Source organism: Sceloporus occidentalis, unplaced genomic scaffold, assembly GCF_023333645.1.
Source record: "Sceloporus occidentalis isolate IW3139 unplaced genomic scaffold, rSceOcc1.0.p SCAF_5, whole genome shotgun sequence".
NCBI classification, from domain to species: Eukaryota; Metazoa; Chordata; class Lepidosauria; order Squamata; family Phrynosomatidae; genus Sceloporus; species Sceloporus occidentalis.
In genome coordinates this window covers 188,438,450-188,461,806 of record NW_028316985.1, presented here as the reverse complement: position 1 = coordinate 188,461,806, position 23,357 = coordinate 188,438,450, and the positions used below count along the sequence as shown (strand labels likewise).

Here is a 23,357-nt window from a genome sequence, read left to right as displayed (position 1 = left end):
GGAGCAGCCACCAAAAAGCCCCCGTCTCCGTGCTTCCCATCGGCTGGATCTGTGAAGGTGGGGCGACATGGAGAAGCCCTCTCCCCTGAGAATCTCTGGGTCAACGCAGGGGGACACAGTCCTTTGGAGAGCCTGAACCTGAGGTGTGTAGGGCTTCGTGGGGCTTAACCAGGTCTTCAAACTAGGCGCAGAAACATGGAGCTGTTGCCGCAAGGGAGTTGTGTCTGCGCCCTGAAGCTGGTCAGTAACTTGGCTGCAGCTCTTTGGGTCGGCTGAAGTTTCCAAACACTCCTCAAAGGCAGTCTCACATAGAGCACGTTGCAGCAATCCAATTGTGATGAAATGGGCATACGCCAATGGGGCCAGATGGCATCTCAAGGAACAGACACAACTGGTGCAGAGGCCACAACTGTATATTTACTGAATCCACATTGCCTTTCTCCCTGGCTTCAATGGAGTCCAGGAGTGTACTTGAGCTGCAAACCTGCAACTTAGGGAGAGGCGTGAGTGCGAAGAAGGATCCCTGTCCCTTGGGCTGCCATTCAACGGACCTGACCTGATTTCACCTAAACTAGGAACAACTTCCTGACAGTAAGGCCCTATTCAGACTTATTTTTTGTCCTGAGAAGATGTGATGCATATGGGATCATTGTTCCTATTATGTATTGGGTTCATGAATCTCTCCAAGGCATTTTAACCCTTGTGTTCACATGCCATCATTTTGGGTTGAAACGGTGCTCCCTTTTTGCACTGCTTCAATGGAGTGGTGGGGGGGGTCTCTTCCTTTGGAGGCTAAGTAGAGGCTAGATGGCCATCGGTCGGGGGGGGGGGGTGTCTTGGATGGTGTCTCCCTTCATGGCCAAAGAAGGGGCTGGCTGGCTGGGCCCTTGGGGTCTGTGATTCTATGGAAACCACCAAGCCCTATAAGGAATGGCTTAGTGAGTTGAGTATGTTTAGCTTGGAGAAGGGAAGATGATGAGAAGATAGCCCTGTTTAAACATCTGAAGGGATGTCCTATTAAAGATGGAGAAAGCTTGTTTTCTTCTGCTCCAGAGACTAGAACATGGAGCCATGGATGCAAGCCACAGGAAAAGAGATTCCATCTATAGGAAGACCTTTTTCACTTTAAGAGCCGTTTGACATTGGCTTGTGGTGGTTTTGCTTGGATTTTTGTAAAGTGACTGGATGGTCCTCCGCCAGCAATGCGCTGGGCCTTCCTGCCTGGCAGAAGGCGGCTGGAGTGGAGGCACCTGGGAGTCTCTTCCAACTTTAGGATTCTGTTAATCATCCACTTCTGTGACTGCTGCCAGGCCCAGGCTTTGAGCCAAAGCGCTTCTGCCTCCGATTGTGGGGGAAAGCAATGATGGAGCTGGGTGCCAGTGGCATGCAAACCTTAGAAAGAGGCCTCTTGAGAGAGCCAGGCAGCCCCATGTGCCCCAAGGTGTTCCTTGCCAACATGGGTTCCCATGGGGCTCTTGGGTGCTGCTCAGTGTCCTTGCCAGGGTCAGAAGCATGGCATTGAAATCTTGGGGCTGGGGGGGGGGGGAGAATTATGAAAGAAGCCCACCTTGTGCCGCTCTGCATTGCCCACTTGGGCAAAAGGCATAAGCAAGAGATTTCACAAGCTTTCAGAAGGGCGCAGCATGGTGCCTGTGCCTTTAAGTCCCTGTCTCTTTAGGGCATTCATTTCACAGGATTTCCTCAGGCAAAGAATACTCAGGAGGTGGTTTGGCCAGTTCCTTCTTCTGAAATACAGCCGACACAGAAAGAGTGCCCCAAAGGTTAAAAAGGTGTGTGTGCTGCATGCCTTAAAGTCATTTCTGACTCATGGAAGAGTTATGGCGCCTCTATCATGGGGTTTTCTTGGCAAGATTTGTTGCCAAGGGGAGCTTTGCCATTGCAGGAAATGAACCCTGGTCTCCAGAGTCATAGTCCAACAACCAACAACAGGCTGCTTCCAGCTCTGGCACCCACTGTTTCTTTTCCTGCAGGAAAGAGTGCATGGAAACAGGCTGCCAACCGCAGTTCTGTTGTGGCTGAGGCTGCTATATAAAGGGCTGTTTTTGCATCCAAAGCAGGGCCATGGGGCTCAGGGGGAACAGAGGGGAGCCTCATTGCTGGTGTGGTGCAATGGTTCCAGCTTTGGAGATCAGGGTTTGAGTGCCATCTTGGCCAGGTAAACCTATTGGATGACTCTGGGCAAGTCACACCCTCTCGGCCTCATAGGATGGCCTTGGCAAATCCCCTCTGAAGAAACCTGGCCAGAAAGCCCCATTAGGGTCTCTAGAAGTCAGAAACAACTTGAAGGTGCATAGTAACCGCATTGCCCTTGGCCCCTGCGATGGCAGCAGACAGACACACGGACCTCGCCTTCGGCCACCATCCCCTCCAGGACATCACTCATGGGCGGACTTTGCTTTAGAATCATGGAATCGTAGCGTTGGAAGAGACCACCAGGGCCACCCAGTCCAAGCCCCTTCTGCCATGCAGGAACTCACAATCAAATCCCTCCCATTGAGAGACGGCCATCCAGCCTCTGTTTAAAGACTTCCAAGGAGGGAGACTCCACCAGACTTGTCTTCTCTGAGGAAACAGCTGCTCTCCCCAGGAGACCAGAAGATGAACATGAGCCAACAGTGCGATGCAGCAGCTGAAAAGGCCAATGCGATTCCAGGCTGCATCAATAGAAATACAGTGTCCAGATCAGGGGAAGTAATAGGTGCCACTCTATTCTGCCTTGGTCAGGCCTCACCTGTAAACCTATCTCCAGCTCTGGACACCACAATTCAAAAGGGAGGCTGAGAAGCTGGAACTATGTCCAGTGAAGGGTCTAAAGAAACTTAGGGAATTGCTGGGGATGTTTAGCCTGAGAAGAGACGGTTAAGAGGCGATATAATAGCCCTGTTCAAAGACTTGAGGGGAGCAGGTCATAGTGAGCAGGGAGCAAGCTTGTTTTCTGCTGCTCCAGAGAATAGGAGACAATGGAGGAATGGAAGGAAGATCCAGGAAAAGAGATTCCAGCTCAACTGCCGGAAAGAAAGGAAGTAGCGGAGTCTCCTCCTCTGGAGGCCTTTAAGCGGAGGCTGGGTGCCCCTCTGTCCCAAGGAAGAGCGCTTGGACGGTGCCTTCCAACGTGGCAGAATAGTGTTTTGACCCTCCTCCTCCTCCTCCTCCTCCTCCTCCTCCTCCTCAAGTGCAGGGAGGGACTACACTTCCCAGCAGGCCTCGGGGAGGAAGTGACGCGCGCCCTCCTCCCTCCCACTGAGGCATGCCGGGAAGCGCAGTCCGAGGGGCGGGGCTTGGGGCGGGGCTTGAGTCGCGTGGAGCTCGGAGGGAAGGAGGGCGCCTCGCGGAAGGTGAGAGGAGGGGGCCCAGTTGCCATGGCGACCTCCTCCCACTGGGGCCCCGTCTGACCCGACTTCCGGTTGAGTGGGGTGGGGCTAGGGTTGCCATGGCTACGGAAGGTGGGGGCGTCCTCAGGTGCGAGGGAGGAAGGGGCCCCTGAGGGCCATGCAGCCAGCCATGGTCTGGATGTCCACAGAAGGGTCCCCCAGCGAAGGGGCTGCCCCCCGGGAGGCCCTCCCTGCCCTGGCCCTGTGACCCACAAGGCCCCTGACCCCTTCCTCCTCTCCTCAGGCTTTGGGCATTATCAGAAGGCAGCATGGCCCGGGAGCGCAGGCGGAGGGCGCCGGACGGGGGGCTGCGGCCCCAGGGCCAGAAGGGGCCCCCGCGGCTGCCATCGTCCCCATCATCCGCAAGGAGGACGGACCGCCCAGGGGCCCCCAAGGCTGGGTCAGGGGCACCGTGGGGCGCAGGGCGGCTGTGTGGGGTGCTGGCTCTGGCCCTGGGGTCCCTGGCGTGCGCCGCCTTCGCCTGCTACGGCCTCTTCGCCCGAAGGTGGCTGGCTGCCCAAGTGGTCACCCTGCACTCGGCCCCCCGGGCCCTGGACCCCAACGGCAGCAGCCCCACCGCCTCCCCGGGACTCTTCTGGGGCTCCTACCGGCCCCAGGTCTACTTCGGGATGAAGACCCGCAGCCCCCGCTCCCCGGTGGCAGGTGAGACGGACGGGGCCCTGCCTCTGGGCCCTGGCCCCAAACAACCCTCCCTCCCTCCTCCTCTCTTGCCAAGCGGCACCCATATGGGAAGGACCCTCGTCTAGGTCATCCGGTCGAACCAGCCCTCTGGCCCACTGCTAACACTCCCCTGGGCACCCCAAGAGAGGAGGGCAAGAGGGGTCCCCTTCCCATCCTCACTGAGGATCCCCCTCCAAGTGCCCCTTACTAACTAAGAGACCCAGTGTCTTCCTCTCCCTCGGTCCAGGTCTAGAAGCCCCCCCCCCCCGGGCGTGTCCTGGGTGGCACAATGACCAGGTGCCCTCTTCCGGCTGCAGGTCTGATGTGGCTGCACCAGCTGGAGGGGGATGTCCGGCTGCGCCACACCTGCGAGCAAAGTGACGGACTCCCCCGCTACGGCTGGCTGCTCCACGACGGCGTCCGCTTTGGGGTCCAGGAGATCCGCGACGTGGGCCTCAACCTCCAGACGGAGTTCGTGAAGCGTCCCGGGGGCCATCATGGCGGAGACTGGAGCTGGAGGGTCACGGCTCGGCCGGAGGTAAGGAAAGGGAAGAAGTCCACCCTACAAGCTGCAGAGCTGGAGGGGGGCCAGGTGGCCTTGTGTCCCTCGGGGGCTTATGCGGATGCAGCAGCAGCAGCAGCAGCACTGGAAAGGGGTGCCAGATAGGGTGCCCACCCCTCGCCAGCAGGGTCTGCTTCCCAGTCTCCTGTCCTGGGGTCTCATTCATGGGGCATCTCAAAAACCATCAAAGCAGGTGGGGAGGGGAGGGCAGGCGCAAAAGACAGAGGAGCATGGTCTTTTCCACAGCAAGCAGCGATATCCCTTTGGCACCACTTGTTGCCCTGGCAGCATACTACATGGTCCTGGGTTTTGCTGTTTCATGAGTTGTTACAGCACTAATGCTAGGTATGAAACTACAGATCCCAGGATTTGCTAGGCGGGAGCCACTGTTGTCTTTGTGTCCTGGCATGTGTTTGAACAAACCCAGGCTGTCTCCCTCTTTTGCGCAGAGGACTGGGCCCCAGGTGTCCCTCGTCTCCCTGCTGTTCTATGTGGCAACCGATGGGCAAGGGGCACTGCAGCCGTTGGTGAAGGAGAAGACCCGCATGGCGTCTCTGACTGGCGTGACGGAGGAGCTGGGGCACTTCACCATCACCTTCCGGCCGCCCACCACCGAGACGGGCACAGAGCCTATCTATGCCAGGTAACCCACCTGTGCCTCCCCCCACCATGGGAGTCAGGTGTGGGGTGGCATTGCAAATCCTGCAGAATGCTGGCATTCCCCCAGTGATTGCCTGTTGTTTTCCTCTCTCCCTCCAGTTATAACTACCTGGATGCGAAGGCGGAAGGGCTGCACCGCCTGAGTGACGTGGTGAAGGCCAGCCTGGCCCCTCGCTTTGTCTACGCCGCACCGGGAGCACCCAAGCGCCACTACTTTGGTGTGGACACCTATCGAGCCGCCCCGGGACGAGGAGGAGAGCCACGCAGCCAGCTCCTCGTCCACCAGGTGACCGTCTCCCTGCCTTGCCGCCTGGAGGTGGTCTTTGAGTCTGGAAGTGTCACTGACCGGCCTGGGCAGCTTGCAGGAGAGGCACTGACCAGTGAGCTGAGCCAGCACACAGCTGCCTTTGAGCGGCGCTTTGAGGAGACCTTTGGGCTGGCTGCTAAAGGCTACTCTCTGCAGGAGCAACGCTTTGCCAGGGCTGCCCTCAGCAACATGCTGGGTGGAATGGGCTACTTCTTTGGGCGCTCCCTGGTGCAGTCCCCACACGCCGACCAGCCCCAGCTGTACCCAGAAGGGCCCCTCTTCACGGCTGTGCCTTCCCGGTCCTTCTTCCCCCGTGGCTTCCTCTGGGATGAGGGTTTCCACCAGCTCCTGATCGCCCGCTGGGACCCAGCTCTGAGCCGGGAGGTCCTGGCCCACTGGCTTGACCTCATGAATGCTGAGGGGTGGATCCCACGGGAGCAGATCCTAGGTGACGAGGCCCGCACCAAGGTCCCCCCCGAATTCGTCGTGCAGCACAGCAGTGCAGGCAACCCACCTACCCTCTTCCTGGCCCTACGGCAGCTGCTGGCCCAAGGCGAGGCAGACGGAGACTATCTGCGGCGCCTCTTCCCACGCCTCCAGAGCTGGTACGATTGGTACAACGAGACGCAGACTGGGCCTCTGCCCTACACCTTTCGCTGGCGTGGCCGGGACCAAGACACCCAGTTGTTCCTCAACCCCAAGACCCTCACCTCCGGCCTGGATGACTACCCCCGAGCCTCCCACCCTTCCCCAGATGAGCGCCACCTGGACCTACGCTGCTGGATGGCTGTCATCTCAGACGTCATGGCGGACGTGGCCGACCAACTGGGGGAGCCAGCTGGGGAGTACCGGCACATGGCCGAGGCTCTCACCGACAACCAGCTGCTGGACCAGCACCACTGGGCCGAGACCCTCGGCACTTTCGCCGACTATGGCAACCATACCTCTGCTGTGGCCCTGGAGCGTGAGAAGCTCCGCCCCCCTCCGCCAGGCCAACCCTTCCCCTCCCCGCGGCTGCTGCGTGTTGTCCGTAAGCCTCCCATGATGCAGTTTGTGGGGGGCGCCCTTGGCTACGTCAGCCTCTTCCCACTGCTTCTGGAGCTACTCAGCCCCAACTCGCCCCGGCTGGCCAGCCTGCTGGCGGACATGCGCAGCGAGAAGAAGCTGTGGACCCCCTTTGGCCTGCGTTCCCTCTCACGCAGCAGCCCCTTCTACCTCAAGCACAACACGGAGCATGATCCCCCATATTGGAGGGGCCCCATCTGGCTGAACATCAACTACCTAGCGGTGCGGGCATTGCACCACTATGGCCAGCTCGAGGGGCCCTACCGTGACCAGGCAGCTGCCCTCTACCGCCAGTTGCGCACCAACCTCATTGGCAATGTCTTCCGGCAGTACCAGGAGAGCGGCTACATCTGGGAACAGTACAATGACAGCAGTGGCCGGGGCCAGGGCTGCTACCCCTTCACTGGCTGGTCAGCCCTGGTGGTACTCATGATGGCCGAGGAGTACTGAGGGCCAAGGGGGAGGCAGGAGAGAACGATGGTGGAAGTCCCTCCTGTGCCAGGCTTGCCCCTGCCTGCTTTTGGTGGGCATCACGCTCATCTTCCTCAGGTCTCTGGGCAGGAGCAACCCAGATGCAGGCTCATGGGACCCCCACCTGGGCTATGCCCTCTTTTCAGTGCCAGGACCACTTACCATTTTACAAAAAGTGAAATAAAGCTATAAGGCTGGAAATGCTCTTGTCTTTTCCTGGATGAAGGCATGGCAGAGGGAAGGAGCCCCCTCACATAGAATCATAGAATCGTAGAGTTGGAAGAGACCCCAAGGGCCCTGATCCAGTCCAACCCCATTCTGCCATGCAGGAAATCACAATCAAAGCATCCCCGACCATCCGGCCTCTGCTTAAAGACCTCCAAGGAAGGAGACTCCACCACAATCTCTGAGGAAGGAGTGTGTTCCACTGTCGAACAGCCCTTACTGTCAGGAAGTTCTTCCTAATGTTCAGGTAGAATCTCTTTTCCTGTAGCTTGCATCCATGGTTCCGGGTTCTGTTCTCTGGAGCAGCAGAAAACAAGCTTGCTCCCTCCTCAATATGACATCCTTTCAAATATTGAAACAGGGCTATCACATCACCTCTTAGCCTTCTCTTCTCCACCCTAATCATCCCCAGCTCCCTCAGTCGTTCCTCATAGGACATGGTTTCCATACCTTTCACCATTTTAGTTGCCCTCCTCTGGACACGCTCCAGTTTCTCAACATCCTTTTTGAATTGTGGCACCCAGAACTGGGCACAATATTCCAGGTGGGGACTGACCAGAGCAGACTATAGTGGCACTATGACTTCCCTTGATCTAGACACTATATTTCTATGGATGCAGTTTAAAATTGCATTGGCCTTTTTAGCTGCCGCTTCACACTGTTGACTCATGTTCAACTTATGGTCTACTTGGACTCCCAGATCCCTTTCACATGTAGTTTCATTCAGCTGGGTGTCCCCCATAATCCTATATCTGTGCATTTCATTTTTCTGCCCTAAGTGCAGTACCTTACATTTCTCTGTGTTGAATTTCATTTTATTAGCTTTGGCCCAGCTTTCTAGTCTATTCAGGTCATTTTGAATCTTGGTCCTGTCCTCTGGAGTATTAGCTATTCCCCCTAATTTGGTGTCATCATATGCTCCCAATTCTGTCCTCCAAGTCATTGATAAAGATGTTGAATAGCACTGGCCCCAGGACAGAGCCCCGTAGGCTCTAGGCAGACAAGGCCACTGGAGCGTGGGATGGAACTGGTGGGCATCACCCTGTCCGAAGGGAATGCCAAGCAGTGAGGACAGTCAGGATGGCTGCCAAGAGATGATGGAGAAGCTCCTGGAGGGAGTCCTGGCAGTTTGTGTGGAGCAAAGGCACACTTGCTTCTTTGGTTGTGCCATTTGGATATTAAAAACTGCATCTCCTCTGGAGGGGAGGGAGGCAGGGGTTTGCAGAAGCATAAATGTAACGGGGGAGCAGGAAACCCCAAAGCCCATAAGGACAGAGGTGCCATGAGCCACTTCCTGGAACTGGCACACGGAAGAGGTTGCATTGCAGCTCCCATCTCATTCTGTGACTGCCATGTGGCCAAACCATCACCATTAAGAGACCACAGTTCAGGCAGATAGTCTTCATCCAGAAGCTAAAGAATAGGGCTGGACATTGGTCATTGCACTAGCCTTCCATGCCTTCCTGCAAATGTCAATAAATGAATTCTCCACCGCACCCCCCATATTGTGGAGAATGGACTAGAAATTCAAAAATACAGACGTAAGAGCAGGATGGGATGCAGTAACAGCAAGACATTTGACACAAATGCCACCCATGGGGGGGGGGGGGACGCTAGCCTGTGTGATCTCCCCCCTTCACTGACAATATCAAGAGCTGAAAAAGGGACCCCAAAGCATTAAAAGAATGCTGTGCTCAGGCATTGGAATAACAGGGTTGCCATGACCATTGTCACCTCATCACATGCCCTGCAATTAGCAGCTGATATAAAAGGGTGCTGGCAAGAGAGTAGGACACCTATGATCAATAACACAGCAACCAATAACGAATGCTGGGAATCAGCTGGCAGGTTCACCAACTGCTGAGGCCAGAAGAGCTGGGCAAGGCTGGCATTAAAGCTACAGGTTACTCCTGCTTAAAGCATGAGGATGGCACACTCCCTGGGCCCCCATTAACTTCCTCTCAGACAAACAGGAAAAGACCTGTAACTAGAGCACCATACCCACCCCCTCTGCGCATCCTTCCACAACAGCCATCAGCTGAAAGAGAAGCGCCACAGACGCACAATTGAAGAGCCTCTGGACCAGGACTTTCCACATCTCTTTAATAGTAAGCACGTACCGCTGCCCCCAAGAGCAGAGGCAAGGAGATCCCCACTCCAAAGGCTACCAGGCGTGGGCAGGGCATGGATCAACCAAGCTGCATCAAGCAGCCCGAAAGGGGAAGGCCAGCTCCCCACATCCCCAGCCCCGTCCGGTGGGACCAGGGATGGGGAGACCGGCCTCCACACGAACCCCTCACTCATGCAACCAGCCAAGCCCAAGCCCAGTGCAAATGCTCAGGGGGCAGGCGGGCCAGGTGGGGGAATCAGCCCCATGACAAGAGCTACACCTCGCACCAAAGGCTAGGGAGCGCAGCAGGAGACGCACACACATACGCGCACACACAGAGAGCTGCTACGGTAGTTATGGTCCAGCAGATAGATAGCTCCCCCGCACACACTTGCCCTCCCAGACCCACAGGCCTCTGGGGCCCCAAGTCCACCATGGGCTCCCAAGCCAGCACCCAAACATCTGTGGGGGAGAAAGGGGGAGCAGACCTTTGGTCACAAAGCTGGAGGGACGGAGCGTGACATACTGTGTAAGCCGGGGAGGGAGGGAGAGCATGAGAGCCTGCAACGGAGGGCAGTGTCGGTGCTAAGGCGGAAATTTTCCACAGTGAACTGCAGCGGGTACAAGCCCTTGCTCGCTACGCTGAGCTGCCTGGCACTCAGGCAGCTATGGCTGAGTCTCTGAGGTGACCAGATGGGTGGGCAGACCCGTGAAGCTGGAGGGGCGGTCAGCCAAGCGGGACTAGTCCCCTCACACAGGCAGCGTAGGTGAGGAGGAGAAGGGGGCCAGTTCCTCTGGGTCCCCTTCGGCCGCTCCCCCACACAGGCTCCGGGCCTCGGCGTTGGAGGGAGAGCATGTCCCCCCCTTTTCAAGCAGGCGGGCAGCCTCTTCTTCCTCCTCCTCTTCCTCCTGGCCACGTCCCATCTCAATCCCAGAGTCCCCTGTGAGGCGGCGGTGCCTGGAATGCTCTCCCTCCTCCATGGGTTCCAGCCCTTCCTCACTGTCGGAGCCCTGCCGTGGATCCCCTTCAAAGAGCTCCACGTTGGAGGAGAAGAGAGTGTGCCTGGGGAGTGGGGCCGTGGGGCCGGTGTCCACCTGGCTGGTCAGCTCCCAGCTGCCCACTGTGCTGCTACTGCAGCCCCCTGCCCCGTCCATCTCGGCCTCTCCCACCTCGCTGGGCGTGCTGGCTTCTGTGGCCGAGAGGGAGGTGCTGCTGGGAGAGGTCAGGCAGCTGGATTCGCACGAACAGCTGGTGTAGTTCTCAGAGCTGCCTGTCAGAGTCAAGGTGCTGGAGCCCCGGCGGCTGGCAGAGCCCCCAAGGATGGCACTGTAGGGGGGCGGCGGGGTGGTCGGGCGGTGGGCCACCTCCTCGTAGGCAGGGAGCTTGAAGGAAGCCAGCATCCCTGCGGAGGGAAAGAAGGAAAGAGAAGGCTCATCTGATTTCGCTGGTTGCCCATGAGAGTCAGGGAGAGTTAAGAGGCCAGATGAACTGGCAGGTGGCCTTCTGGTTCACAGCAGGGGCAGCAAAGTCTCTTTGAATGCTCTCCACTTGGGCATGTTTTCCTTTCGCCCAGACACCACCAGAAATCAAGCGTGCTTCCCTCACACCATCCACTGTCAGGAAGCCCTGCTACCCAGCTTAAAAAGGCAACTGCCATCACAGAGGCATGTGGCACTCTCTGAGAGCGAAGGAAAACTGCACACTCCTCAAGGGGCAGAGCTGGGCAGGAACAGGGCAACACCCAAGTACTGTCCATGCCCCGAGGAAGACAGGGAGGAGCTTCAGACACACAAAGCAGTCCCTGGTGGTCCCCAACATTCACACATGGCTGAACCTCCAGCGCTCAAGGCTGCCTTTGCAAGCAAATGTGAATGCCACAGTTAAACAGGCATCTGCCCCAAGCCCTTCTTGGGCTGAGGGGACCCCAGCCGCTTCCTCAGCAGCGATTGTCACCACCTGCGCAGCAGCCCTTCCCCAATATGTGTGCAGTGTAAGCCACTCACTGAGGTCCATCATGGACGGGGGGTAGTTGCAGGCACCGTGGTAGGCGATGAGGTTGATCTCCCGCTGGCGCTGCTGCTGCTGCAAGCGCAGTTTGGCACGGCGGTGCCGATAGGCACAGCAGCAGCCAAAGAGGAACAGCACCGTCCAGAGAAGCCAGAACCCTGAGAAGGAAAGAAAGGAGGGGAGGATGAGAAGGAGATAGAGGAGGAGAAGAGGGAGGGAGGGTCCTGCTTTCATTTACAGTCAGCCCTCCATATATCCAGGGATTCCTTATCTGCTGATTTAACCATCTATGGCTTCACAACATTCAAAAAATGCATAAATTCCACCAAAGCAAACCTTTGTTTTATGATTGTACATAAGAGACATATTTTCCTACCCCAATGTATATAATGGGACTTGAATATCCATGGATAACAGCATCCACTGGGGGTCCTGGAACCAAACTGCAGTGGGTACCAAATGCCAACTGTAATTTAAGTGTTTGTTTACTGACAATGGTTCCCAGAGGAGCTTTTCCTCTGCTGTCCCCAGACTGTCATTCCTCCTGGAAGAGGCATGAATGACAGCAGCTGGAAATGCCTCTGACAGCTTTAAAGACACACCTTTTCCAGAAGGCCTACCTGGTCAATCTTAAAATGTGCCTTTTTGACCTGTATGTTTTACAGAACGTACTCACCATATATATTTGACTGTAAGTCGTATAAAATTCGAAGGCAGTTTGGGGGCCAAAATTATGGATTTCGATATGACCCATGAATTATTCGAAGGTAAAACTTAGAAGCACATGACAAAGGATCTAAAGGATGAAGCAAAGCAAAACAATGCCAAAGAACTTACAAAATTCTGGCAGAGATAACTCTTTGTCTCCCGCTTCAGGATGGATGGGTCAGAAAGCGGAAGGGGTCAGTGCTTCCAGGGCAGAGTAACTCTTGCCTTTCATCATACGTGTGTGTATATATATATATATATGAATGAGTTAAAATGCAGCACTGTTTTCTGGGACAGTTTTTAATCTACATTTCTAGACTTGCACATTATGCGTGTAAACAGTGTATTGCGGACACCTCAATGGTTTCGCCGTATTGTCTTTTCACTGTTGGCTTTATGTCTTCTCTTGCTAACTGTTTGCATTTTAATATGCTGCACCTTGCCTTGAGAAGAAAGGGGCAGGAAGGAAATGAACATCTATTATTATTATTGTTGTTGTTGTTATTTGTTGCCATAAGCATATTTATGGGATAGCTAATTTTCAAACGGTCCTTTAACTTTTGTCTCATCAGGTTCTCAGTGGCCTCTTGATTCAGCTCCCTTGCCAGCCAGCTTGGGCCTGAAAGAGAGGGAAGGCTGTTGGCAGACTGTGCCCACATTCAGCTGAGGCTACTCACACCAGAGCTCATAGTAGTAGATGCAGCAGCCCGTCTCCCCGCAGCAGTGGCCCGTCTCGCACACGTAGGGCTGGTTGTTCACCCCGGGGCAGTACTCCCGCGCCTGAAAAGCAGGAAGAAGACGCTGTAATAGCCCTGTTTATGTATTTAAAGGGATATCATGTTGTGCACAGAGCAAGCTTGCTTTCTGCTGCTGCGGAGAACAGGACCCAATGGAGCAATGGCTGCAAGTGAGAGGAAAGGAGGTTCCATCTCAACCTTAGGAGGAACGTCCTGAGAGTAAGAGCCCTTTGACCGTGGCACACGCTCCTCAACGGAGTCTCCCTCCTTGGAGGCCTTGAAGTAGAGGCCGGATGGCCATCTCTTTTTGGGGGGAGAGTTCCTGCACGGCAGAATCAAGGGGCTGGGCTGCATCAGGGCCCTTTTGGGTCCATCTGTGATCCAGCCTAGACACCTCTGCTGCCGCCTGGCAGTCTTCCTTGGAAGCAGAAAGCCCTCTCAGGGGAGGCTGAGGGCGCTGGAGAAGGGAAAGGCAAGAGGGGATAGGAGGATAGGGAGCGGCCTGGCTTTCTGCTGCTCCAGAGACTGGGACCCAAAGGAGCCAAGCTCCAGGAGGAGACCCCGCCGCCTCAAGATGAGGAGGAGCCTCCTGGCGACCAAAGGGCTGTTGGACAGCGGAAGACATCGCTCCCTCAAGGGAGGCCCCTGGAGGTCCGTGAGCAGGGGCTGGAGGGCTCTCTGTCAATGGGATGCATGGCCGGAGAAGGGGACCTCAGGGGCCCTTCCGCCTCTGGCTCTCTGCGGGGAAGGAGGCCGGGCAGCCCTCGCCCTCTGGGCGCCCCCCGATGCCTTCCGGGCCGCTGCAGGGAGGCATCCTCCTGGACCCTCCTCCCGGCGGGCGGCGCACCTGCCTCTCCCGGCCCAGCAAGGCAGCGGCGGCCCACCCGGCCTGGGCCTCCCTTCCGCCCGGCGCCCGCCTCGGCGTCTCCCGCTCCATGGCGCCGCCTACAGACGACGACCGCCGCCTCGGCCTCCGCCGCCTCTGCCGGGGGCCCCCTCGGCTTCCGCCGGACCGCCTCGCCTCCGCCCGGACCCCGCCGCCTCCGCCTCCGCCGGCTCCCCCTGCGCCTTCGCCGGCTCTCCTGCTCCGCCTCCGGGGCCTTGGCGTCCGCTCATCCCCGCGGCAGCCGCCTCAGCCCTCGCCAGGACCGGCCCCGCCGCCGCCTCCGACGGAGACGCCGCCGCCATTACTCTGGGCGCAGCTCCCGCCCCCGAGCCCCCGGACAGCCAATCAGGACCTTCCTACGCACGCCCCGCCCCTAACAGCCAATCGGCGCCGGAGCCCTCGCTCCGCCGGAACCAATCCGAGGGAGAGCTTTCGCATAACAACGGCAGACAAAGGGGCGCGGGCCCGCCCCCGGACGAGATGGACGCAGGTCTCCGCCAATGACTGCAGACTCCTTCCGGCAACAGGCGTGACTGACACAGGGCTCGGCCACAGGGAGCCAAGCTCATTCAGAACGACGGAGGGATGATTTGTCAGCCAACGGGGAGGGAGGGGAACACAGAGACCTCAGTTGATGTCCCGCCCCTAGCAGCCAGCCGACCAATAAAACGAGAGCCCGAGCGAGGAAGGCGGAAGTGGGGGGGGCGCCCACGCTGGCCAATAGGAAGACTGCCGGGAGCGGACGGAAGAGGCTAGTTAGGGGAAAGGTCAGCTGACAACAACCCGGAAACCTCTCTGCGCCGAAATGCCAGGCGCCCAGTCCCTCCTCGAAACGAAAGGCGGCCACGTCTCCCAGACCGGAAGTGGAGGTTAAAGCAGGCGCTGCCACTTCCGCCTCATGGCGCCGGAAGTAGTCCTGTACTTTGACAGGACTCCGCGCTCGTGGGAGCGGAAGGGCTCCGTGGGGCGGAGTTAGCTTCCGAGCCCCCTGGAAAGCTCTGCCGGGCGACAGACTGGTCACTGCCTCCCGGAGGACGCTTTCTGCTGCTGCCGCCGCCGCCGCCGCCGCTCCAAAGATCTGGAACGATCTGCCGGAAGAGATCCGCCAACTAGTGCCTTTCGAGGCCTTTAAGAAGGCAGTAAAACAGCTCTCTTCCGGCGGGCCTTCCCAGATCGAGGCCCTGATTCCCCTCTCCGCGTGGATCGCTTCTCTTGTTTTCTCTTTTTATACGCAGTTACCCGCCTTGATCCAAAGCAGGGAAAGGCGGGCTACAAATAAATACTACTACTACTACTACTACTACTACTAGTATTAGCGATGGTGGGGAAAGGAGGAAGGCCGCATGGCAGATGGAGGGTGGGCCCTATGAAGGAGGGCACTGTGGGCTTTATGGGGCTGCAGGGATTAAGCAGAGCAGCGGGGGCAGATGGCTCTTCCAGAGGGCTGCCATGAATCATAGCATCCTGGAGGTGAAGAGGCCCAAGATGGGCCCAGGTCCAGTCCAAGGCCCTCCTTCTGCTGCCATGCAGGAACTCTCCATCAAAGCACCCCATTGACAGATGGCCATCCAGCCTCTCTTTAAAGACAGCCTCCAAGGGAAGGGGCTCCATTGTCAAACAGCCCTGACTCAGGAAGTCCCTCCGAATGTTGAGCTGGAATCCCTTTCCCTGGAGCTTGCATCCATGGCTCCATTGGGTCCTAGTCTCTGGAGCAGCAGGAAACAAGCTTTCTCCCTCCTCACTATGACATGCCTTCAGATGTTTAAACAGGGCTATCATCATATCCCCTCTTGACCTTCTCTTCTCCAGGCTAAACATCCCCAGCAATTCCCCGAGTCCTTCCTCATTGGGCTTCATGGTTTCCAGACCCAAGATCGGCTCAAGGGCAGTGAACAAAGCCTCTCTGGCAGAAGAGTGGGGTATAAACATTGGGAATGTATTTATGCAACATGACTTCCGCATGGAGCGCAGCTGCAACATGAGGCTGAATCGGGTGGAACATTTCAGTCAGTGAGATGGAGCTTCCTTGCGGCTGCATCTGAGGCCAGCCGAGTCGGTGCCAGGCTGACCCTTCCGGGGCAGAGGGCTTCTTAAACCTCTTCCAGGGAGCAGCCTCTCTTTTCAGATTGAACCCACCTTTCTCACCCATGTATTGTTAGTGGGGCTTCTAGCATTACTCCTCCCACAATGAACAGCTTGGAAACATGCAAGCGTTACTTATCAGTATTAATGCTGTTTAAGGAGCCATAGAGTCCTCCTAGAGTTGGAAGGGAACCCAAGGGCCATCCAGTCCAACCCACTTCTGCTGTGCAGGAAGACTCTAGAGAGTCTGGGAACCTCCAGAGGAGGAGGCTGCACCACCTTCCACTGCGGCAGCAGCCTCTTCCTCTGTTGAATAGCTCTTGCCCTCAGGAAGGTCTTCCTAATGTTGAGGTGCAATCTCTGAGCATTAACCTCTTTTGAGTTTGAGTCATCTTGCTGGAAGAGTCCCTCATCAATAAGAAATGCAGCTTGGTTAGCTACCATTTTATTATAAAAGGGGCATGACTTAGAACAAGAGGCATTTTTTTTAAACCAGGTTAAATTAGGAACAACCAAGAGTGCCTGGAAGGGTTTTAATGCCTGGCACAGAAGTAAGGAGAGCCAGGCCTGATCAGTAGAGCTATCCTTGCAGTTACTTCTTTGCCCACTATCTATAACTTGACAAGAGCTGCTATTCTGTCTAAAGCAGCCTGTGTTTCCCAAATCATTCCCCTTTACCTCCAGGTCTTGGCATCCCAGAACAGAACAGGAGAAGCCACTTCAAAATCCCAGGGTTGGCACCTCAGGTGCCAGATAAGACCAAAACAAGAGACCCCCATTCCCCTTGTTTGTTAGAAGAGCAAATCGAACGCAAAGCGGTGACCAGAACCCTGCAAGTCTGAGGCAAGAGGTCAGACAGCCTCCCGTTTCCTGACCAAGGCCCAGCTTTGGAGCTCAGTTGAAGCTCAGGAAGCTTCTCAGTTTGGTACAGCCCAGATGAAACCAAACCAGCTCCATCTCACGAATCTCTCCTCTTCCCCCTTCGCATCACACAGCTGCCCACTCACAGGTTTTCAGCCCTGGTCCTGGTGCCTCATTTTACAGAGATCGAATAGTTATGAGGCCTAAAGGTGAGCTGCTGTGAGGAGACAGCAACCCTGTGGCAGATCCTGCTGGAAGGGCTTCTGGAAGTTGCTCTCCTGGGAGAATACCTGTCCTTGAGCTATTCTCCCTCAGAGTAATGGAAGGAGGCAAGATTCAGACCACCTGAGGCTCTGCAGAATGCCTTCACTGTCACTTTATAGCCAAGGGAAACCATGTCCTTCTGCAGAGTCCAGCCAAGTGGAGCCAACAGGGTCCTGCTAGCAGATGTAAAGCAGAAGGGTTCAAAGGAGGAATGGGAAGATCAGTCCTTCACTTCCAAGCCAATGGCTGCATCTGTGTCACACAAGAAGGGCCCTGAGGGCTACTGCCTCCCCATTAACATGTGCCAGCTCAAGAGTAGCCTCAGCAAGGTAAGTGCATGTGCTTCTATGCACAAAGTGTGCAGCTTCCACTGGGCCCAGTGCAAGAGGTGCCTTTGTCTCTCTCATTGCTACATCTGGGGCTGAGCCATGCTGTGGGACCATGGCTCAGAATGTGCCTTGCCTCACGTCTCTAGAGATGGACATATGTCCTTGTTGCCATCACACAGCTTGGCAGAATGGCCAATACCACATCTGCACATGGGAGAAGGCCACCACACTCATTCTTTTCCACCTCTCTCCAGGATTAAAGGGGTGCACCTAAATGTGGGCACCTAGAGTCTTTGCAGCAGCAGCAGCAGCAGGTCCCTGTCCATCCCATGCCTGAGAAGGTGGAGGATGCTAGGCTGCCACTTGCTGGAGCAACAGGTTCTTCTTGTAGCAGGCGAGGCTGCAGAGGGGCACCCCGGTGCGGGAGCAGGAGTACCGCTTGAGGTTGGGGCAGCCTGTGACCCCGCAGAGAGTAGGGGGAGGCATGGAGGGCGGGAGGGAAGGCAGCAGGGGCAAAGGGGCTCCTGGGGGGAAGGAGACCGTGATCCCGTCGGCAGCATTGCGATAGGAGACGGTGGGCACTGCCACCCCTTTGGCTTTGCGCTCTCGCAGAGTCTTCACTTTGGCCTTGCTGGTCTTGGTCAGGCGCTCTATCGTCTGGTTCTTGTTCTCCTCAGCCTTCTTGGCGGCCTGGAGCCGCCGCTTGCGCGCCCGCTCCTCCCGCTTGACCAGCATCTCCTCTGTCAGCTCTTTTGTTTTGTAGCCCATGGGCAGCTCCAGCAGTGGCTGGCTCTGTTGCTTGTGCAGGAGGGCCTTCTGCAGGTAGAAAGAGGGGTGAGAGTGTGTGAGTGACTCACAGAAAGAGAAAGGGACCTACAGTGTTTGCACGGAGGCCGAGAGACCCGAGAGTTTCATGGCAAAGCAGCAACTGCCATTGCCATAGCTTTGGAGGGAGAGAATAAGAGGCAGAAGAAAGGACCTCCCCTCCATTCCAACTGCCATTGCCCTGACTTCAGAGGGAGAGAATACGAGGCAGTTTCTGCTAGACTTAATCCTCTCCTCCACTGCCATCCTCTTTCGTTGTGTGTGAGGTCTTTAGAGTGTAAATTAGACTGTAAGCTGGAGGGAAAGGAAATGTCTAAATATCAATTTGTAAGCTGCTCTGAGAGCATTTCTGAAGAGCAGGGTATAAATACAATCAACCAATAACTGGTGGGTATCAGAGAAGCCCAGCAGACAAACTGGAAGGGGCACCCATAATGAATGACAATGCGGTCTTGGGAAAGGCAGTGACATTTAGGTGATGGGAGGCTATAACTGCCCTTTTGCAGGTCTAAAGGAGGTGGCTGCCTCTCCTTCCTAGAGCAATGGCCTGATCCAGGAGCCTGATGCTGCCATTCACAGAGGAGAAAGGACACCCTTCCCCAAATGGCTCTGGGAGGGCCACCCCTTTGACCCTACCTGCCCAGCCCACCCCTTCAACAGCTTCAGCATCAGGCCTCCCAGCCACCCTGCCTTTTGTCGCAGGTGTGCAACTCCTGCTCCCCAGCTCTCCGTCCAGCTTGGGCCCCTGGCCGCCTCACCTGTCTGGCTGTCAGGAGGGACTCGTCCACCTCCTTCTTGAGCTCCCCGTTGTCGTCCAGCTCGCCACGCTCCAGGGCATCCAGCCAGCGCTGCTCCTCCTCTTCTTCACGGGCCGGAAAGCCCATCTCTGTGTCCAGCTCTGGCAGCGGGGAGGGCTCCAGGTTGCTATCCTCATCTGGGGAGGGAGGAGTTTGCCACTACTGTTACTATGAAAGTTAGAGCTTCTCTTGCGGCTGGTGGCTTCCACGTTGCCCTAGTCAGGAATCCACACTGGGATTCGGAGCTGCCTAAAGTGCTGAACACCGCCCCCAAAAGAGTCAGCACTTTAAGGGAGCTGTTCAAGTTCACAGAATCATAAAGCTGGAAGGGACCCCAAACAGCAATCTAGCCCAACTCCTTGCCACCCAGTAATGCACAGCTCAAGCACCCCAAGAGGTGGCTGCCCAACATCTGTGTAAAAACAGTCCTCCACTGTCCTCCGAGAAGGGCTATTCCACTATCTTAACAGTTCTTACATCAGGAACTTCATAATGGTTAGTCAGAATCACTTTTCTTTCCATTTGAAGTCACTACTTTGCATCCCAGTGTGGGATGCCTTTTATATGTTTATGTGTTGCCAATCCTCCTGTTGGGGGTCAAATGACACCCCGACTCTCCCCACATCCCCAAGTGAGCAGCCCAGTAACTGGACTGGATGCACAGTTCTGCCCACCAATGGGATCCAGAAGAGTTTGCCAGTGATGGCTCCTTCTCATCCCCCTGCCCCCAGACAATTTCACCAAAGAGACCCCACCCAAAAAGTATCATCCGCTCACCCAGCCAAGCTCGATACTGTTCAATGGGCACTCCTTCCATGGGCTCATCCTCATCATCCACAACCATCAGCGGGGATGGGGAGCGGGGCCTTTCAGGGATGACCGTAAAGGTTGGCACGCTGGGGGGCAAAAGAAGAGGCAAATAGTGGTCAAAACTGGCCACAGGGAGGGACTGCAGGTTAGCCAAGCTCAGCTCTGAGTTGAGGCTGGAAATGCCTAGGCAAAGCCGCACACCTACAAAGGTGTTCCTGAGCTACAAAGTGCCTCTCTTCCAGGTACTTAGAGTAAGGTTTGAGCATTTTTTGGATGCAGCACAAGAGGCTTAGCCCAGCTGGGAATGGTTTTGCTGAGATTATTTGCTTCATTTCAACCGCTCAGATTCAATTCCATTTAAGATGAGCCAAACAGGGAGTGACCACCTCCCCTTCTCCCACCAGCATCATCTGTCCTGTTTGCCCCTCAATTGTCCTTTCTGCCCAGTGCCCACCACTGTGTACCTCTTGGTGCCCAGGATCTGTCCCCCCAGCTTAATTTTGAGCTTCAGCTGAGGCTTGGGGGGAGCAGTGCCCATCTCCATCGCTGCCAGGCCGGCATCCTCACGGTGATGTCTCTTCTTGTGCTTCTTCTTGTGCTTCTTGTGCTTCTTCTTGTGGGACCCATGGCTGTTGGACTCATCCTCATCACCTGCAAGGAGCAGAGAAAGCAAGATGGTTACCAACCACAGAGCTCAGAACACATCAAAACATCTGGGCTGTTCTTGTTGTAAATTGACATCATGTCAACCTTGATTTACAGCAGCCCCTTGAATGAGAGGCCTCCCTAGTGCCCCCATCATCAAGATCCCTGCTCAGGTCTTGTAGACTCAGGGCAGCCATTGTGGCTTCCTTGACGGAGTCTGTAATGAGAACTTTCTCTTTTCCTACTACGTTTCCTTTTCTAGTGAGCCATGTCTTTTTGTGGCATGTCCAAAACAGAACAGCCTCTGTTTAGTCATCTTGGCTTCTAGGCAGAGTTTAGGCCTGGTTTCCTCCGAGACCCATTTATTTGTCTTTTTTTCCAGTCCATGGTAACCTCAGAACTCTTCTCCAGCAACACTTTTCAAATTAGTTCCTTGTCTTCCTGTCTGCTTTCTTCACAGTCCAGCTTCACAAACTTAGATAGAAATTGGAAATGTTACGGTAGGGACTATCCTAACTTTAATGTTCAATGTGATGTATGGATCTTGTCCAGTTCTTTCATAGCTGCCCTACCAAATCCTAGCCTTCTTCTGATTTCTTGTCTGCAGTCCCCATTCTGATTCATGGTGCAAGGTATGGAAGCTCTTGAACTACTTTAAAGTCTTCATTGTCTGCTTTAAAATTATGTCACTCATCTGTGATCATTATTTTTGTGTTCTTAATGTTCAACTGCAAACCCATCATTGCACTTTCTTTCTTGACTTTCATTAATAATTGTTCCTCTTTGCTATTTTCTGTTAGTAGAACGCATATCTTATAATGTTGATGCACCTGCCTCCAGTTTTGTTGTTGTTGTTGTTGTTATGTTTTATTTATATAGCGCTGTAGATTTGCACAGCATTTTCACACCTCCATCCTCTAAGTCAGTGGTCCCCAAACTGTGCTCTTTAAGAGATTGTGGACTTCAGTTCCCAGAAGCCTCAGCCACATTGGCCAGTAGTCTGGGATTCTGGGAGCTGAAGTCCAAAAACCCTTAAAGGGCACAGTTTGGGGACCACTGCTCTAACTCTAATCCTGCTTTATATATAATGTCCTCTGCATACAGTTTGAACAAATAGGCTGATAAAATACAGTTTTGCCTGACTCCATGGCCAATTGGAAACCATAGTCACCGTATTAGTGGGTTTTTGGGGGCTCTGTGGCTGTGTTCTGGAAGAGCTTATTCCTGACGTTTCACCAGCATCTGTGGCTTTGGCATCTTCAGAGAAGGCTGGCATGGAAGAGAGTTGGGTATACACTGGTCCCTCCATATTCGCTAGGGTTAGGGGCACAAGACCCCCGTGAATATGGGGAAACTGCAAATAACAAAAACACCATGTTTTTACCTGAGAGGACACCTCTCTAGGAATCTCTAGGTCCTCCAGAGCAACTCTGTGGTCAACATCCAACAGACACTGACCATATAATTGCACTGGAGGAGCTACAAAGGCCTAGTAGAGTGCCCTCTCTAGGAATCTCCAGGTCCTCCAAGGAAACTTTTAGTTAAAGCTGACCATAGAGTTGCACTGGAGGACCTAGAGATTCCTAGAGAGAACATGTTAATCAAATCTGTGAATCTGCCAATATGGAGGGGTGAGTGTTGTGTGACGCTGGGTTGGGAGGAGTGCTTTCCATGTTACTCTGTGTATTGTTCTGTTGCCGAGTGGCTTGCAAGGCCTCTGCCTGGGAGGAGAAGCCGCCTGGGGATTAGCGTCTGCTGGGAACACTGCTGACCCTGGCTGGCTTCTCCTTGGCCTTTGCTGAGTCCTGCTTTGAGTGTTTTTCGGGGCTGGGAGCCAAACGTGGTTCACTTTAAGGGTTCCTTCTTTCCTGATCAAGTTGTTCAGGTGTTTGACCTGAAACCCTTAGAGCAGAGCCTCCAGAGGTTTTGGACTTCAATTCCCAGCAGCCCCAGTCATTGTGCTCATTGTTCAGGGATTCTGGGAGTTGAAGTCTCAAAGAAAAAATCCAGCGGACCAAAGGTTGAGAACGACTGCCTTAAAGTAAGCCAAGTTTGGCCGCAGCAGCAGCAGCAGCAGCCTCTCCCTCCTCGCCCCCTCCGGCCCTCCGCTCACCCCGCGCGGCAGAGGCGCCCTCCATCCTGCCGGTGCCGCCGCCGGTTTCCGCCCTCCGCCACGCTTTGCTCATCGGCCTGGCGAAGAGGAACGCCGCTCCGCAGCCTTCGCTGCCCGGGGGACCGCAATCGGGAACGGACGCGGCGGCCCCAGTGACGTACTTCCGCCCCGGAAGTGCCAAGGACACGCCTCTGGGAGACTTACAGCGCATAGACTTAGATCATATAGAGTCATGCCGGGAGCCGGGTCAGCAACTTCCGGGTGTGGTTCGGAAGTTTCCTCATAGCCCCGCCCCTTCCTTTTACTCTACAGAAATTACTTTTCTAAAGTAATTAGTTCCCGTTTTCCTTTACAGCGCCGGAAAGGACAGCAGTTCTTGTCCCTCGTTGGGATGGATGAAGGAAAGGGTCGCGTTACGGGCCTGCGCTGGTCGTTACTTTTCCGTTACTTTTCCAGGGAGGGAGAAACCCTCGGGATCGAGGAGGAAATGGCATGAAACGGGGAAACGTCCTCTCGAAGCGACTCTCGTCTGTCTTTAAAAGGATCACGAAGGCGTTATTTTCCTCTATACTTGTCAACGCAGCCTTTGGAATGTAATTTCGTTCCTCCACCGTTACTCCTAAACGAGTCGACGAAGCTTGTTCGCTCCTCGTTACTTTCGGTCTCCTCCCCACTTCGTTTGCTTGCAGAAAACTAGGGCTGGCATCCATAGTGGAGAAATAACCCGGTTTGGCCCCGCTTTAATTTGTTGTCTGGCTCAAGGCTATGGAATTATGGGAATTGGAGTTCATTATGGGACCCAGAGCGGACCCTGGCTCA

General features: G+C 55.3%; 3 protein-coding genes across 3 annotated transcripts; 1 reads left to right on the top strand and 2 right to left on the bottom strand.

The window, feature by feature from the left end:
• Positions 1 to 3,325: 3,325 nt before the first annotated feature.
• Positions 3,326 to 7,494, top strand: MOGS (mannosyl-oligosaccharide glucosidase). The gene is made up of 5 exons (XM_089526503.1): positions 3,326 to 3,356; positions 3,637 to 4,055; positions 4,391 to 4,611; positions 5,085 to 5,278; positions 5,395 to 7,494. The coding sequence occupies exons 2-5, from the start codon at positions 3,662 to 3,664 to the stop codon at positions 7,115 to 7,117; spliced, it is 2,532 nt and encodes an 843-aa protein (XP_089382629.1). The 5' UTR covers positions 3,326 to 3,356; positions 3,637 to 3,661; the 3' UTR covers positions 7,118 to 7,494.
• Positions 7,495 to 9,449: 1,955 nt separating this feature from the next.
• WBP1 (WW domain binding protein 1) lies at positions 9,450 to 14,135 on the bottom strand. The gene is made up of 4 exons (XM_089526502.1): positions 13,774 to 14,135; positions 12,867 to 12,969; positions 11,478 to 11,639; positions 9,450 to 10,876 (listed from the first exon to the last, which is right to left on the bottom strand). The coding sequence occupies exons 1-4, from the start codon at positions 13,861 to 13,863 to the stop codon at positions 10,224 to 10,226; spliced, it is 1,008 nt and encodes a 335-aa protein (XP_089382628.1). The 5' UTR covers positions 13,864 to 14,135; the 3' UTR covers positions 9,450 to 10,223.
• Positions 14,136 to 16,340: 2,205 nt separating this feature from the next.
• Positions 16,341 to 22,643, bottom strand: INO80B (INO80 complex subunit B). The gene is made up of 5 exons (XM_089527164.1): positions 22,539 to 22,643; positions 20,245 to 20,431; positions 19,748 to 19,866; positions 18,932 to 19,107; positions 16,341 to 18,164 (listed from the first exon to the last, which is right to left on the bottom strand). The coding sequence occupies exons 1-5, from the start codon at positions 22,609 to 22,611 to the stop codon at positions 17,700 to 17,702; spliced, it is 1,020 nt and encodes a 339-aa protein (XP_089383290.1). The 5' UTR covers positions 22,612 to 22,643; the 3' UTR covers positions 16,341 to 17,699.
• Between the last annotated feature and the right edge of the window lie 714 nt (positions 22,644 to 23,357).

Excerpts from the sequence above, each read along its gene's own strand:
- MOGS (XM_089526503.1), top strand. The coding sequence starts at position 3,662 with ATGGCCCGGGAGCGCAGGCGGAGGGCGCCGGACGGGGGGCTGCGGCCC. Across the intron at positions 4,056-4,390 it reads CCCCCGCTCCCCGGTGGCAG|GTCTGATGTGGCTGCACCAG; the intron begins GTGAGACGGACG and ends TTCCGGCTGCAG. Across the intron at positions 5,279-5,394 it reads ACAGAGCCTATCTATGCCAG|TTATAACTACCTGGATGCGA; the intron begins GTAACCCACCTG and ends CTCTCCCTCCAG.
- WBP1 (XM_089526502.1), bottom strand. The coding sequence starts at position 13,863 with ATGGAGCGGGAGACGCCGAGGCGGGCGCCGGGCGGAAGGGAGGCCCAG. Across the intron at positions 12,970-13,773 it reads TGCTGGGCCGGGAGAGGCAG|GCGCGGGAGTACTGCCCCGG; the intron begins GTGCGCCGCCCG and ends CCTGCTTTTCAG. Across the intron at positions 11,640-12,866 it reads CTACTACTATGAGCTCTGGT|GGTTCTGGCTTCTCTGGACG; the intron begins GTGAGTAGCCTC and ends TTTCCTTCTCAG.
- INO80B (XM_089527164.1), bottom strand. The coding sequence starts at position 22,611 with ATGAGCAAAGCGTGGCGGAGGGCGGAAACCGGCGGCGGCACCGGCAGG. Across the intron at positions 20,432-22,538 it reads GGGCGCCTCTGCCGCGCGGG|GTGATGAGGATGAGTCCAAC; the intron begins GTGAGCGGAGGG and ends TGCTCCTTGCAG. Across the intron at positions 19,867-20,244 it reads CAGATCCTGGGCACCAAGAG|CGTGCCAACCTTTACGGTCA; the intron begins GTACACAGTGGT and ends TTTGCCCCCCAG.